This window comes from Triticum urartu, chromosome 1A, assembly GCF_056163025.1.
Source record: "Triticum urartu cultivar PI428250 chromosome 1A, HENAU_Tu73, whole genome shotgun sequence".
In the NCBI taxonomy this organism is placed as follows: domain Eukaryota; kingdom Viridiplantae; phylum Streptophyta; class Magnoliopsida; order Poales; family Poaceae; genus Triticum; species Triticum urartu.
Genome location: NC_141873.1, coordinates 299115682 through 299129216, shown reverse-complemented (window position 1 = coordinate 299129216; position 13535 = coordinate 299115682). Strand labels below are relative to the sequence as shown.

Below are 13535 nucleotides of genomic sequence, written 5' to 3'. Positions count from 1 at the left end.
ATGATGATAATTCATTTGACTTGGTTTGAACCATAATGAATGGTGAGAATCATTTTTCTTCATGAACTAGCCAAGTCTCCAATGCCCTCCACACACCTATTGATCAAGTTTGAGCTCGATGGTCCCCAACCACGTTGGGTCCTAAGAAGTTAGTAACAATAGGCTTGGCAACCCAAACGGTATTATCCACTTTCAAACCACTTTGGGCACCAACATACTTGGCAAACATATTACCATCAATATCCTTCCTAAGTGAATAATGATCATTGATAATTGGAGGCTTAGAGATGTTACCGTTGGGACATGATGAAGCTATGTGTCCCTTCTTACGGCAAATATAGCAACATGTACTCCCCCTTCTCTTCTTCTTTACTTTCTCAACTTGGGAAGTAATAACATGTTTCATCATGGATAGTGGCCGTTCTTCAACTTGAGGTTGAACTTGAGATTGAGCTTGAAGCCGCTTCCCATGTAGCTTCCCTTTATAAGCCTTTTTCTTCAATGGACAAGATCTCACGTGATGTCCAACCTTTTTGCACTTAAAGCAAGAAATGTTGGACTCGTTCTTGGCTTGGTCTTGCCCCCTTTTCTTGTTCATGGATTTCTTCTTGTTGGAGTGAAAACTATGTCCATCATCGCACTTTTCCAAGTCTTTCTTCAAACTAGTAACTTGGGCCTTGAGCTCATTAATTTCCTCTAAATGGTTAGTTTCAAGACTAGAAACAAGAGGACTAGTGGAAGTAGAAACTTCATGGTTAGAGCAACAAGACAAGGTAAGAAATTCATCATGAGGTGTATCAATATCATGTAGAGAGGAATTGCAAGGACTAGCACATGGAAATAAGGCATTTTGAGTAGAAGATGTGCTAATATCCACATGAGACTCACACAATTTTACCTTCGTGAACATAGCCTCATGAGCTAACTTTAGCCCATCATGAGAGATTAGAAGATCCTCATGAGTGCTCGAGAGCTTTTCATAACTTTCTTCCAATTTCCCATAATTGCTAGTTAGCAAATCAAGTTGAGTCCTTAGCTCAACATTTTCTTTCAACATCGGTGCTTCACACAAGATAGAGTTAGTAGCACAATCATCATTATCAATATGCGAGGAGCATGTAGAAACTAGAGACTCCGCATGAGTAGCTTGAAGTTCCTCATGAGACTTAGAGAGTTTGGTGAGCTCTCCTTTGACATTCTTGTAGCTAAGGTCAAGGTGATCAAAATCCTCTTTAAGTTTACAATGAGTAACTTCAATCTCTTCTTTTAAAGACCTCAAGCCACTAAGACATTGATGAGCCTTAGCAAGTTCATGTTCAAGTTGTTCACTTTTCGCTTGCTCGTTAATAAATAAGTCATTACGTTTTTGAAAGCAAGCAAGAACATCTCGGAACCTTTTATAACTGTTATCTTTAGCTCTATGAAGAGTTTTCCCAATCTCATAGAGATTTTGAGTCAAGTCATCATCATCATCCTCATTACAACTATCATCAGTATCACTAAGAGAAGATGATACCTCGTCATTACCTCTTGCCATGAGGCACATGTGAACAAAGGGGGGTGATGATGATTCTTTTGGAGAAGAGGGTTCTTCATGAATCAAGCATGCCTCATCTTTCTTGATTTCCTCTACATGGTTAGTCATAGAACAACTAGAGGAAACCAAATCATTTCTATCATGGCAACATGGGAGATCAAGCATATCATCAGAAATGAGCTTACCACCATCATCACAAGATATTTCTTCACTCACCTTGTCATTACCTTGTGGCACGCCACATGATGGTGAAGTGGAAGATATTGAAGTGTCCAAGTAATTAGAGGTGGAAGCAATATAGAGTTCTTCATGATTTAAAAATGTGGAGAAATCCTCCATTAACTCCCCGAAAAGAATATTGTCTTCATCATGATTGGACCCACCATATGTATCTTCAAGTTTGGTCCAAGCCTCATGAGCCGACTTGCAAGTCAAGATTTCCTTAAACACTTCGACGGATATAGCTTGGTGAATGGCACTCAAAACTTGACTATCAAGATGCATATCCTCAAGTGATGGAGATTGTCCATCCTTTAGATTTGAATCCCCTACAACAACAATCTGCAAAGCATTTGGACCCATGGCCCGAAAGTGACAAAGCATGTGTAATCTCCACATAATGTAATTTGTGCCATTAAAACAAAATGTGTCATCATGCACTAGTTCACTAGTCGACATCGTTACTCTCTAGGCGGTGAAGCCTAATAAGGAGAGACCGGGCTCTGATACCAATTGAAAGGACCACGATGTCGCCTAGAGGGGGGTGAATAGGCGTTTTAAAATCTTTTACGAATTTGGCTATATCCTAATGTGGAAATAAACTAAGCGGATACTTTTCAAGCACAAATCCTAAATATACTAGGCTTACTAGTGCACCAACAACTTAGGATAAACAAGATGAGAACAATGAGGATATGAGTAAGCACAAGTCACACAAACTTACTCAATGTATATCACGAGATATGGAAATGAATAATACACACAACCACAAGTAAGCAATACAAGCTTACACAAATTGTATCACAATATATGGAATTGAATGATACAAGCAAACTCAAGTAAGCACTACAAGCTTACACAAGTTATGTCACAAGATATGGAAATGAATGTTACAAGCTAGCAATTCACACTAAGCATAAGATAGAACAATAGTAGAAAATATGAATTGCGAATATAAAGTGTAGGCCTAAATAATCTCTTCAAGGGAATGGCCAACACAATATAATGAGGACAGCAAGATATAGTGAATGCACGGTCAAGTGACCAAAGTAAACCACAAGTAAGGAGTTAGGGTTAGGGATAACCAAAGTCACGAAGACGAGGATGTATCCCGATGTTCACTTCCTTGGAGGGAAGCTAGTCACCATTAGAGAGGTGGATGTTACCACGAAGGCACACCAATGCCACGAAGGCTCACCCTATTCTCCTTGAGATATCACCACGAAGGCGATTCTCATCCACTACTGGTAGACCTTGAGGCGGCCTCCAAACCTTCACAAACTTTCTGGGGGACAAATCACAAGTTGATTCCTCATCGGAGCACTCCTACCGCCTAGGAGTCTCCAACCTCCAAGAGTAACAAGAACAAAGGGGAAATGTTCAAGACTTGCTCAAATCACCAATTCCTTTGGTCAAGAGAGGGAGAGGGAGTGGATCTATCACTTGATTGGAAAAACTCTCAAGAACTCTCACGAATCTCTCCGGGATCTAAGATTTGGTGTAGGAGAAGTGAGAGGGAGCCACTTGTATTCTTGGGGCGATTTGGGATCAAGTGGTCAACCCTCTACCGGATTAGTAGTGGGATATATAGAGAGGGCCTAGAAAACTAGTCTTTTGTGAGTAAGTGACAGCGCCGGGCCGGACATCCGGGCAAGGGCCAGACATCCGGGCAAGTGCCGGACATCCGGCGGGCACAACCAACATATGAAAACAGGTTCTGGAATTTGCGGGCCGGATTTCCGGGAGGATCCCGGACATCCGGGGCGACCTGGAAGCCCAGACATTCGGCCAAGTCCCGGATGTCCGGCCATTAAAAAAACAGCAGGAACCCCAAAACTGAAACATGCATAACTTTCACATACGGACTCCGATTTTGATGATCTTGGGCTTGTTCTGAAGCTATGGAAAAGCTCCAGGTCCTCACATAGAGAACCACCCAAGATAATCCAAAATTGAGGGTGCAAAGCATGCAAGGGTTATACATATACTTTGGGGAACCTAGTTGGCTTTGGATTTTCTTTTGAGATATGTAGGCATATTGTATTTGTATTGGATAGGAGTGAAATATGCCTATGTTGGAATATGATGTGAGAAGAATAGAAATAGATGATGTTGACTTGAGCAAATCCATCACTTACCCCTTTGATCCCCTCTTAATAGCGCGGGATCCCTATAACTCAAGAATCATAAAAGAACTATACTAGATAGCTACCGGAAACTCATTCTTGAGCATATATCCTTTTCGATGGTCATCGATCCTCACATCTAAAGCCAAAGGAACTAATACCTTTGACTAGAGACTTTCACTTGAGCTTTATATTGATGTTTCTTCATGGCTCAAGTTGAAGGCAAGACATTGGAGAAGTCTTCAAGTAGCTCCCCCATGCACAATGTGGAAAGCTTTGCTTTGCATTCATCTTTACTTGTCCATCAGCATTAATTACTTGATGACATACTTTGATGAGCATCAAGCTTTATTATAAGCACCAAGCTCATGAGAATTACCTAACCCACATAACATAAACAACACATAGTATGGGTTAGTACACAAACCGCAATCGATAAATTCTTACCATACCACAAGATCTCATGTGGCACATGATATGCGCTTGTGTGTTGACCCATCTTAGAGGTCAATATTTGATCTTTATCTTGGTCAACATTTATCTTTGCTCCATGATTAATATTGATGTCTTGAAGGCCCTATTGATATCTTCACTATGCTTCATTTCTTCAAGACATAATAACCAATATCTCAATTCACCATGACCATATCAAGTTTCTCCTTGAATATCATATTGGACATCATTTTCTCGTTCTCATGCTCCAACATAGTATCTTGAGAGGCACAATGAATTCTTCACTTGAATTACTTGCTTCAAGACATAATAATCCATGACTCAACATATGAGCTCATATTGATCCTATCTTCAAGCATATGTAGAATTCTTCTCTTTAATCATTCTCCCAATATCTTGATCCATCATGGTTCAACCCATAAGCCTTGATGCATGCACAACAATATGTATATGGCATTCATTTCGAATCCATTCTATCTCCTTCTTGCATCACCATGGAACAAACATCCTTTAGTTCATCCAATATTCTTCATGCATTGGAAATGGAACTTTCCTTCAAATGTATAGCTCAATGCAAACATTAGTCCATTAGGATTGTCATCAATTACCAAAACCACACATGGGACTGCATGTACTTTCACACGGTCTCCTAGCCCTTCCTCATCGATGTCCTATGTCACCTGGGCTTCGGCAGGCGTTGGATTGAGTGGATCACCATCCTCCTCTCCACCTACAGCACGCGTGTCCTCATCAACGGGTCCCCCGGTCCCCCGATTGCCCTCGCCTGCGGCCTTTGACAAGGAGACCCTATCTCCCCGATGCCATTCACGATGGCCATTGATGCCCTCAACTCACTACTGGTGCATGCCCATCGGTGTGGACTTCTACAGCGACTCACCGCCCAACATGCTGCATCGAGCATATCCCTCTACGCTGACGACGTCATCGTGTTCTGCCACCCCTGCACCCACGACATGCGAGTCATCCGTGAGCTGCCGCGCGTCTTTGGGATGGCGTCTGGGCTTTGCACTAACTTCTCGAAGTGCTCGGCCACGTCCATTCAGTGTGACGATGACGAGATTGCTTGCATCCAGAGCGAACTTGCCTGCATTGTGATTGGCTTCCCCATCATCTACCTCGGCATCTCGCTCTCCGTGCGGAAACCGTCGGCGTCATCCCTGCTGCCCATCATCGAAAGGCTGTCTAAGAAACTCTCCACATGGCGCGCAACTCTCCTCTCCCGTGGCGAATGCCTTGCCCTAGTCCGTCACGTGTTATGTGCGATCCCCTCCCACGTCATGGTTGCCATTGCCATCTTCCCTCCGGTGCTCAAGAAGGTCAACTGCATCATTCGAGAGTTTCATTGGCACGGCAGAAAGGACACTCGGAGTGGGCATGGCCCCGTCAACTGGCAGCGCGTCTCTCGACCCCTCGAGCTTGGCGGCCTCGGGATCCAGGACCTCCACCGCCAAGGCATTGCGCTGTGCGTGCATTGGCTGTGGCTTCAACGCATGGACCCCACCAGACCTTGGGCGCATCTTCATCTCCCAAGCGACCCCAACGCCTCCGCTATCTTCCGGGCCTCTACCTCCTGGGACGTCGGCGATGGCCGGACTTGCCGATTCTGGACGGACCACTGGATCAATGGCCAGGCAGTCTCCGACGTCGCCCCTTCCCTCCCCCCCCCCCCTTGTTCCACGGCGCCTGGGGATGCGCACGGTGGCGGAGGCGCTCCACGGCCGCAGCTGGATCGCCGACCTTCGTGGCGCCCTGACCCCTGGTCCACTCGCCGACTACGTGCACCTGTGGAGAACGCTCCAGCCTATCATTCTCTCCAGCCTTCCTGACCGTCTGATCTGGAGATGGACCGCAAATTCCAAGTACTCGGCCAAGTCTTGCTACCTGGCCTTATACGCTGGTTCCACTGCGGCCCCATTCTGGCAACTGACGTGGAAATGCTGGGCTCCCCTGCGAGTCAAGATCTTCACATGGCTCGCCGACCTCGACCGTTGCTGGAGCGCCGCCAGACTTGCTTGGCACGGCCTACCGCACAACGACCGATGTGTCCTTTGTGATCAAGCTATGGAGACCATGCAACACATCATCATCGGCTGCCCTTTCTCTCGGCAAATATGGCATGATGTGCTCGCCTGGGTGCGTGCTACCACCCCCCCCTCCGACCGGAGACGAAGACTTCCTCCCCTGGTGCACGTCGGCCATCGCTGGATCCCCCTCCGGCCTTCGCATGGGCCTTGCCACGTTAGGTACGCTCACAGCTTGGTGCATCTGGAAACACCGCAATCGCTGCGTGTTCGACGGCGATTCCCCCTCCACCTCAAGGTTGTTTGCATCTATTCAGGACGAGGCTAGGACCTGGGCTCGAGCTGGTGCTCGCAGACTAAATCTATTGCTGGAATAGGTGTGTAATAACAATATCGTTGGGCCGAGCATCCCACCCTCAAAAGGCTCTAGGGCTCCTTCTTCGAGCCTGCACAACCCCCCCCCCCCTTTGTATTCTCCCTACCTATCAATGAAATGATACGCACTTTTGCGTATTCGCGGAAAAAAAAATGCTGGAATATTCCCCTCCTGGGGCATCGGGGCGGTTTTCTTAGTCCACACCATCCAATCTCGTTACTGTTGTACGCCTTGTCTACTTGACCCCTTTGTCTTCGTCCGTTCTGGTTAATCCATGCCCCACTTCCACGATGGCTTCCCTGGTCGATGACCTGTAAACCGGGCATGTCTGCGGTGCTCCTCGTGTATCGTTTTTCTGTCTTCAGTTGCTCGTCTAGTTGGGTCTTATCGACCTGGCGGGGGTTGGTCTCGTTTGTTTTCTGCCGGGCTTGTTCATCTTGTCTATCTGTATGTTTGCCTCGGATCATTCCTGTTATGCCGGGTGCTACGGTTGTTCTTCCGATTGGGTCTGGTCCTCAGGTTTCTTGCTATAGAGTTTCGCTGCTAGCTATATGGGCCGACTCAATCAGGAGCTTTCCTGTGCGTCGGATTGCTATTTGGCGCATAATGCGTCATATAGGACATCCTGCGATTTAATGATGATCACTAATAAACTACTCCCGCCGATCCGAATTATTTGCCTCAGTTTTAGTACAACCTTGTACCAAAGATTAGACAATTAAATCGGAGGGAGTACTAGGGAAAAATGATATGTCGAAGCAGTTTTTCTTGGCCAAGCTCCCTCATCCAAAGAAAGGGGAATTGTTGATTTGGGAAAAAAACTGAATGTCACATACCCGTACGCCTTAATTTTGGACCTGGTGGTATGGTTCCATGTCGCATGAACTGTAATATTTTTTTTGAGGGCGCATGAACTGTAATATTGGTGTTTGAGTAAAACACCCTCCGTCCTCGAAAAGAAGGCTTATAATAATTTTTTCACAAATCAAATGGTGTAAAATCTGACCAAGTTTGTAAAAAAGCAGAATCAACAACTACAAGACTGAATACATATAATGTAGTAAGAATGTTTTTACTGTGTACTTATTGGTACTAATTTTGCATTGTAGTTGTGGTAGTTTTTTCTATATTTTTTGAATAAAATTTTTCTACATATTTAGTAAAATATTGTACTGTTTGACTTAGACAAAATTTATAGTCCTTTTTGGAGACAGAGAGAGTACAAATTTCTGATAAAAGAAACATCTACATATCACAATAGTACATAATTCAAAATTGTACTACATATTCACAATTGTTCTCCTGAGTAAACATTTAGTATCGAGAATAATTAAATACTGAACTACATGCAGATCAGAAGATGTAACATGTAACTATCCCATTATCGACTGAAACACACTGTCATCACTCGAGATCTGATTATTCATCATCACTAAGATAAATGAAGGGGGACCCCGTGTCAGGATAGCCACTGTCGTACCCGAACTCACCAATAGGGTGCTTCAGTGCATGCATTCCTTGATTTATGCATGCGTAGCAGTGACCTAAACAACGATATGCAATTCAATACTAGATCAAAACCGTGATTTTGCAACGAACGAAGTTAAAATGATCCATATTTAGAGAACGAAAGAGAAATCAAGAAAGGCATATATATACACATACCATCATCATATGAGCTTAGTTTGTAGCAGGTATAATATTTTCTTCCATAGATCTCTTTCACTTGAGCAAAATAGGGCGTCGATGACCAATCACCGTCTGGCTTCTTCATCTTAACAGTGAAGTTGAAGTGATGGAAGGTATGGTCATAGCTCTCCACGCTGAAGCACTGATGTTGAAGCTCATCCAGGCCATACTCCACGTCCTGAAAGAAACACCTTATAAACAAAACTTGTTTTCGATTAAAATGGACAGAATAGTTAAAAATCACACATACTTTGAATTGGTCCAGCCATTTGATGTACTTCTTGAAATCCACCATGACTTCCTCGCCCATCCACTTCTTAGCATTCTCTATGATTTCTTTGCTAGACGGTTCTCCCCTACAACAGTACATTAAAACTGCTGCATATGCTTCAAAAGTTTATAAGAAAATCATAAAGGACACATACTGCACTGAATTCTCTGTTGGAGAGGCAAAGGACTTGGAGACTTCAGGAAATTTTAATTCCTCTCCTGATGACCAAAATGCTTGAGCATCCAGTTTATGCTGGGCCGGGTTGCTAAAGCCATGACTAGCGGCAATCATAGCCTCCACGACGTCAGTATATCTATGTTCGGCCAAGTACTTTAGTATCTCATGATATTCTTGTGCCCTGAATCAGAACAAACCCAAAGGATCAAGAAAATGCAAAATAATAATCCGCACACCTCATGAGCCTAAGAGGCAATATATAGCAAATGTTATGCTATGCATACTTCAAAAATGTTATGCTATGCATACTTAAAAACTGTGCAATAGCATTGAGCTCCGCCTGTGCATCTCACTGATGTGCCTGTTGTTTTCTGTGTGCTCCGCCTGGTGATCTAGCTTATGCTGTTCGGTGTGAGTCTGGGAGTGTGCTGTTAGTTTCTGTTCCTATCCTGGGTGCTGCTCGCTACAGTGTCTTTGTACACCTTATTGTAAGCTGGTAACCCCAGCATAACTGTAAACTCTGATTACACGAGGGAGGCCTTACCCCTGCACAGTGCAATGCAGAGAGGCCATGTCAAACCCTTATTCTTTCTTACTTAGTTCAAACATTCTCTCAGCTGGTATATGTCTATCCAGCCTCCTGCAGACATGGCGTCTACAACACCCCACGCTGGCTGCACTAATAAGTAATAACAAGTTGTTCTGTTGTTGTTTTCCCCTTATTTGATCCATGCATATACAAGTAAAACTTTAGTGCTCTGAGGCTTTGCATTTAAAACTAACAAACTACAAACTAAATATAGCACGGGATGAACAAAAGGAAAATCATCATTACATACCAAGGATCCGATTCATCCGTAAGCTTCTCCTCCTCAACAATTTCAGAGCCGGTCTTACCTTCGGCAGTGTCATAAGCACATTCCTTGGACCTAGAGCAAAAAATGTCTGCACAATCAGTGATTATTCCAAAGCTACCATTTACTAGATATAAATAATCTTCTTGAACTAATTTTTGTGAAGTTGATGATGAATTAAACATATTTGAATTATATGCAAAACACATGAAAGAATACTAAAGGTCCATTTTTTTTGCTTTGAAGCTTCTAATATAAATACTAAACAGTAACAAACAGCAACATAAGAATCGAGAGACTAAAAACTCAACAAATAAATATTAACCCATGGTTCGGGGGCTAGGCAAAAAGGAGGTCAATCCAGTGCCTGTGAGTTGAGTTAAGTGTAGGAGGTGACTGGTGGAGTGTACATGCTTTAAACTCCATGCTACTCACCTCACCAGCAACCATCTCAAACCATGACCATGATAATCGAACCAATATGCTCATTAGTCAGCAACTTTATGATAGAGGTATTGCAATAATAACCAGGCAGTATTTTCTTTAAGGAGCACTGCTGCAAAAAAAAGTTGTGTTTGCTAGTGCTAGAGGCACACTTACGGTAGAACCTTAACTGCAGGAACGTCAGTGCTGCTCACCTTGTCAGCATTCTCCTCAACCCTGATCAGAAAATGTTGGTTGGTCTCTGGAAGTGTGGGAAAGAATTACTAGCCTCTATAAAAGAAACTAGCATTGCATACAAAATTATTTCTTCTACGAGAACTACAGTGAGAATAACCATAAACAGATATTCGGTATAAATAATCTTCTTCAACAAGTTTTCTGGAGTTGATGAATCAAACATATTTGAATGATATGCAGAACATATGAAAAAGAGTCATAATACACACATGGAGTTTCAACAAGCCAAATCCTGATTAAAATAACAAAACAATAATGGTCATACCTATCTGTTAATTCAGGTTTAGGAGGTGTGTCATTTAGCTCTAAAAATAACGGAACAATGATGGTCATACCTATCAGTTAAGTCAGGCTTAGGACGTGTGTCATTCAGCACTAGTGTCCCGAGTTCAGGTAGATTCACACTGCCAGTCACCTTGCCAGCATCCTCCTCAACCCTGATGACAACATGTTGGCCCCTGACTACGGAAATATGCGAAATATTGCTAGCTACTTTAAAAGAAACAAGAATTGCATACAAAACTATTTCTTCTATGAGAATTTAGTGCAAATAATAGCCAAAACAGATACGTTATGAAGTGCTCATGAAAATAAGCACCATACAATATTGGAACAACGAAGGAAACTTACAGTAGCTTATTTGTTGATAGTTTCTCTTCCAGGCTTCCACGTGACCAACTAAGGCGGCCTGAATATAAAACACTTTGCCGAACACGAGTAGCAGTTCCACTGGGCCTGCAATTATTGAATAGGTGAATTTATATCCCTCTAAAGCAAAACAAACATTGGTTATCATACATGGAGAACAACGGCCATCATGGCCACTCATGTGCTTATGGGGTTACAAGTTACAACCTAGATCATTATTTTGTGCTTATCAGGGTGATGTCTGGTTAACTACATGTAATAGCAGTTGAACTTTTGTCTCTCCTACTTACAAAGAATGTAAAGTTTTGTCGTCCACCTCATCCTTCGTCCAACCTTGTGTATGTTCCCCTTTCCCTTTCCATTTGATTTCTTTCCTCATGTCATTCGTTTTTTTCCTCCGGTTTCTCTGAAAACTATCTTAAGTGCCACACCTTTTATTGACTTGCAAGTAAAATTATGTTTTCTTCGGTAAGCCAATAAGTGCCTACCAGATAAAATCATATTTTCTTACACAATCATATTAGTAGGGACAGGTAAATCACACACTAACTGTTGGAATTATGTGTCCTGCAACTATATTCAAATTAATTACTTGGAATTGTTAAATATTCGGAATACCTCATTATGAAATTATACATGTATTTGTACATGGAATTGTTTTCATGTTTATCATAGAAAATTATCACTTGTTGGAATGTACTTAAGTAACATATGCTTAAGGAAGCTGGTCGATTATCAGTGGAATACAATATACTATTTATATTGGAAAGACTACCCGGGTACACTGATGATTGGAAGGAGCTAGATCGTATAGTTAGATTACAGCCCTAATGTTGATCTACATAATTAGAGGAATTTACACTCTATTATGGCACGTTGCTCACAAGCGCGTGCTCCGGGGACAAAACGGATAGAATCCATTAAACAGACAAATATGATCGTGGTTGGTAATTTGGTCTGGAGTCTATCCTAGAAAACTAGTTGCAAAGACTAGGAATCTTATTTGTATAAGAGATGGACTCTTTGGAAAGACAATATAAGAAGGTCCCTACCCCCTAGCCTCAGATATGCGAATTGTGAGCGGCACCACGGATAAGCGCAGAGGAATTAGGGGGCAGACCGCAAACCCTAAATTTTCTATCATTGGTATCAGAGCTAGGTTCAGCCGCCGTCACTTGAACCCAAATCCGCTGCGTACTCTGTCGCGCTGGTTGTCGCCGTAATCCTCTCATCTGAGATGTTCCCCATGCCGCCACCTGAAAGGTTAACTCGATCGATTGATCAGCGCCTCCGCCTACGGGCTGCAGTGTACGTGCCAGTCAATCGAGTAGGAAAATCAAACGGGGAATAACTGATATCATTGGTATCAGAGCAAACGGAGAATAACTGATATCATTGATTTTTTTTGTAAGGATATTTGGCTCACTGGAATATTATGTCACTCTTGTTATTCAATTATTCACACAGAAGGAAATATACTTTATGGAAACTCTTTCTCCTGGAATTTTGGGAAAGAGGAACTGCAGACATGGTTTGCTAATTGAATAAATTAATGTATGGTCTTATAACAAGCTTCACATCAATGGAATAGCAGGTCATATGGTTTTCTAAATGAAGCAAGGCGGTCATCTACAAATGTAAGTGTAAAGTATTTTACATTATTATTGTATGCGTTAACATTGTTTTGTTTGCAATGGTAAGTCACATTGATGGAAGTGGAAGCTTGGTCATTTTTTAACTTTCATATGAAAGGAACATTTAAAATATCCTATGTTTTACGAGTGGAAATACATAGAAAATATTTTGAAGTGTTTCTCTATGGAAAATTGCAAATCTGTTAAAATACCTTTGATAAAGGGTATCATACTCAGTGAGGAATTATATTTGAACTCCTGAGGAAAATAGAATAATAAATGATACTGGAATTCATATGTATCTTCATTGTATTATCATACCTTAGCTACCGGAATTTATGCTGCATTCAAGCAGTGGAATGAAAGACGGGCAGCTAAGGGAATCTCACACATTATAGAAGATTATGGAAAGTGCATCACAACCTGTCTGTAAGGGCATATTTATCCCTAAGTGTTTTGGTGATTGATGACAACGCATTTGCGGACTAATCGTGTGCCTTGAGTATTCCAGACACTTCATTGCTAGGCACAAGACGATTGGGTGCCCCTCGAAGACTGATGAAGACGGCGTCTTTTCTACATTTCTTTTTGGTGGATTTGAGTCGTAGGAAAGCCGTACTATTAAGAGGGGGTCCGCGTTGGGAAGGTTTGGGTGGAATCATCACGTACACGTCTCGTTCTTGTCCCCTCCTTTTTCCTTGGAGCTTCCTCCGTTTTCTTGCCTCCCTTGTCTGGCTGCTGTGGTTGGTTGCGGTAGTACTGCTCCCAGGAAAACGGTAGTACCGTAGGCATCCGCGGTAGTACCGCGCGGTGGCGCGGTAGTACCGC

The 13535-nt window shown here is 42.7% G+C and overlaps 1 protein-coding gene across 1 annotated transcript; it reads right to left on the bottom strand.

The window, feature by feature from the left end:
- Positions 1-8172: 8172 nt before the first annotated feature.
- LOC125528348 (uncharacterized) lies at positions 8173-12321 on the bottom strand. The gene is made up of 10 exons (XM_087538461.1): positions 12272-12321; positions 11056-11160; positions 10761-10862; positions 10345-10404; positions 10112-10228; positions 9730-9819; positions 8868-9071; positions 8693-8798; positions 8419-8620; positions 8173-8297 (listed from the first exon to the last, which is right to left on the bottom strand). The coding sequence occupies exons 1-10, from the start codon at positions 12319-12321 to the stop codon at positions 8173-8175; spliced, it is 1161 nt and encodes a 386-aa protein (XP_087394587.1).
- Between the last annotated feature and the right edge of the window lie 1214 nt (positions 12322-13535).

What these genes read in the sequence shown, in the direction of transcription:
- LOC125528348 (XM_087538461.1), bottom strand. Translation starts at nt 12,321, where the DNA reads ATGGGGAACATCTCAGATGAGAGGATTACGGCGACAACCAGCGCGACA. An exon ending in GCGACAACCAGCGCGACAGA is followed by an intron (nt 11,161 to 12,271) that starts GTACGCAGCGGA and finishes CAATAATTGCAG; the next exon opens with GCCCAGTGGAACTGCTACTC. An exon ending in CCAACAGAGAATTCAGTGCA is followed by an intron (nt 8,799 to 8,867) that starts GTATGTGTCCTT and finishes GTACTGTTGTAG; the next exon opens with GGGAGAACCGTCTAGCAAAG.